This window comes from Limulus polyphemus, unplaced genomic scaffold (genome assembly GCF_000517525.1).
Source record: "Limulus polyphemus unplaced genomic scaffold, Limulus_polyphemus-2.1.2 Scaffold176, whole genome shotgun sequence".
Taxonomy (NCBI): Eukaryota; Metazoa; Arthropoda; class Merostomata; order Xiphosura; family Limulidae; genus Limulus; species Limulus polyphemus.
Window position 1 is genome coordinate 498,256 of NW_013665786.1, and position 2,984 is coordinate 501,239.

The 2,984-nt window shown below is 33.1% G+C and overlaps 1 protein-coding gene across 1 annotated transcript in view; it reads left to right on the forward strand.

Annotated features, from left to right (window-relative positions):
- Positions 1-2,709: 2,709 nt before the first annotated feature.
- LOC106478053 (elongation of very long chain fatty acids protein AAEL008004-like) overlaps positions 2,710-2,984 on the forward strand; it is an 18,773-nt gene continuing 18,498 nt past the window's right edge. The window contains exon 1 of the mRNA XM_013938563.2: positions 2,710-2,795. Coding sequence (XP_013794017.2) covers positions 2,741-2,795 — 55 coding nt within the window. The 5' untranslated portion in view covers positions 2,710-2,740. The remainder of the gene's footprint in view (positions 2,796-2,984) is intronic.

The window sequence follows — 2,984 nt, forward strand, 5'->3', positions numbered from 1 at the left end:
GAAAATTATATTTACAATAATATAATAATCGCCTTTGATCCAGAAGCATTGAAAAGTATCTTTACAATACTATAACAATCGCCTTTGATCCAGAAGCGTAGAATATTATATTTACAATAATATAATAATCACCTTTGATCCAGAAGCGTAGAAAATTATATTTACAATACTATAATAATCGCCTTTGATCCAGAAGCGTAGAAAATTATATTTACAATACTATAATAATCGCCTTTGATCCAGAAGCGTAGAAAAGTGTCTTTACAATATAATAATAATCGCTTTTGATTTAGAAGCGTAGAAAATTATCTTTCCAAGACTATAATAATCTCCTTTGATCCAGAAGCGTAGAAAAGTATCTTTACAATACTATATTCAGAATAGATTTATCTGATATAAGTGCCTTCATTTACTTTAAGAAATAGTAATTTAATGTTTTTATACTATCCTTTAATATTCTGTTAAAATATTGTTTTATATACTTAACAAAGAAGGAAACACCAAAAGAAGAAAAATCAAAGCAGATAGTGTTATCTAAGCATATAAAAGTGAACATCCACTTAGCATTAACCACAAATATATTAACAATCACTTAATATATATGTACACTTTCCTCAACTAAATTAAACATCATATTTGTCAATAGCATTGACGTAAAACTATAATTACATCATTGCATTCATTTCGATTTTTAGTCACTTTCTTGTACTCTTATCATCTGGAGTTGTATTTGTTTATATGTATATTTTATACAAATATTTATGATTATATGCATCTTCTTTTTTAACTTGTAAAGTTACAAGTGTTTAATATATTTTAAGGTATATATTTCTAACAGTAAGTAGAAATCTATATTGTTCCATTACTGGGGGCCGTTTTAAGTCATACGTTTTGTTAAAACTAACATTAACTCAATTATTTAATTTTCTGATTAGATTGACTTAAATAATTGTATTTGTATTTACTATTTTTAAAATCAAATGGCAGCTGTTGTTTGTATTGTTACCTAGTTACATCTAAAAGTGTTTTGCGAACGTCAACAAACAAATTGTTCAGTTGGCCGACAAAGGCTCCAGTAAAATGGCCGAAAGCTCGCAATACATAGATATACAATGAAACTCCGATTCCAAGCGCCCCGATTTAATGCGAATTCGGATATAACGCGATGGGTCATTAACTCTTTCGACACATACTAATAACTTTTAATATTTTAAGTGTATCTTTACAAAATTTTGTAGACTTATAGTAAACATTAGAAGCCTTTTGTGCACAAAAAATCAGATTTTTTAATGAAGCATTTTTACTTAAATTTGTCCCTGAAAATATCGATTCTTTTTTAAACTTTTCGTCATCTAAAAAATCTCAAATTTCCTTTGTGTAATCCCTAAAACCTTCTAAATGAAGTTCAAACGTTTTTTTTTTTCACTAAATCCTTCAACAACGTTCGAAGCCTATCTGAAAAGCCTGAACATGAAGGAAGTTTGCCACTTAGGTGGGAAGGTCTGGGCAGCAGTCAGCTCGGCGTGAGAAATGCTGGGAGAAGGGTCTGGGGCTAGCCTTTTCATCACGGCAATCCACCACGGAAGATGATGATGACGAGATAGATTTGTACGGCTTCATAGAGGAAGATGTGCGTGAGGCAAAGAAGCTGTCTGAATGAAGCAAAGAAGAGCTACACCAGTGGCACTCTGTTGACGATGAATGCCCAACATATGAGCACTTGACGGACGCCGAGATCGTCCGTAATGAAACTATAGCACCGACGGAAGCAAGTGTAGCGGTTCTCGAGCCACAAGAAGAAGATAATGAAGAGCCTCCATCACCACCACCAAAAATTGGCTGGAGACTCAGGAGGTGGACCACATAAAAATCCTTCAACTCAGAAGCATTCTAGATTTCGCTCACTGCTACGTTCAAGCAAAGAACACTCGATCAGTTTTTTAAGAAATAAACTGCAAATGATGATTGCTAATATTCTTGAATGTTTTTATTTGTTGTTTTGTTTATTAAAAAGCCTACTAAAAATAATTTGTGTTTTAATTTCTACTGTAACAACAACGATTCATTCGCAAAATTCTTTAATTCAGAGGTAATTTATTTACCAGAAAGGGAACGTGTAAAAAACTAGTCAAAGAGGGAGAAAATAGAGGTTTTTAGGATGTTAGGTCAACATTGGGTTAATTTGAACAGTGATTTTCTTGAACCCTGATTTAGCACGACCCCGCTTATTTCGCGATGACATTTAATGGACCCCAACGATCGCGAAATAACGGGGCTACACTGTATTTTAATGCTTTGAATGTCCAAGTAATTCTGTTTACCAGTTAGTTCTCTCGAATGAGTAGAGTAAGCTAATGAATAGGGTATCCATGTGCATAAGAAGGACCAGTCATAAAATATACATGTAAATCATGTAATGTATATAACATAGAAAAAAATTCACTTAATTCAAAAAAACCATGATAGTGAAAACGATAACGAATTTATCATAAAATATAATATATTGTTCTTTGTATAATTTAATGCAGTTGAACTCATAAAAGCGATGAAACCTGACGCCAGACGATTCGACCGGTTTTTGTTTGTTTTCTAGCTTCCGTGTGTTCGTGTAGTTTAGGTTTCTTCGTTTGTGCATAGACGGCAGCACCGATGCAGTAATAGATTCATAACGCCGGAGATTTTAGGCGGTAGCCAGACTGGAGTTAAACTAAAGGGTGTGGAGAACCTTATTCTAGGCATTATGGATCTGCTGGATGACGTTAAGAACTGGTATAACCACACGCTGGAAAATGGAGGTATGGAGATTTTGAAAATATTAACCTTTGCTCTTCAATCGGTCAAACACGACGGTTCATGATTTTCCTTGTTTGTTAACTAGTCTACACTTTTTTTATTTATTGCGTCAATAGTTTTACGTATAAGGCGAAAATATCCTTTATCAGTATGGCTTATTTACTTGTAAATAATCGTGTATATATATATAC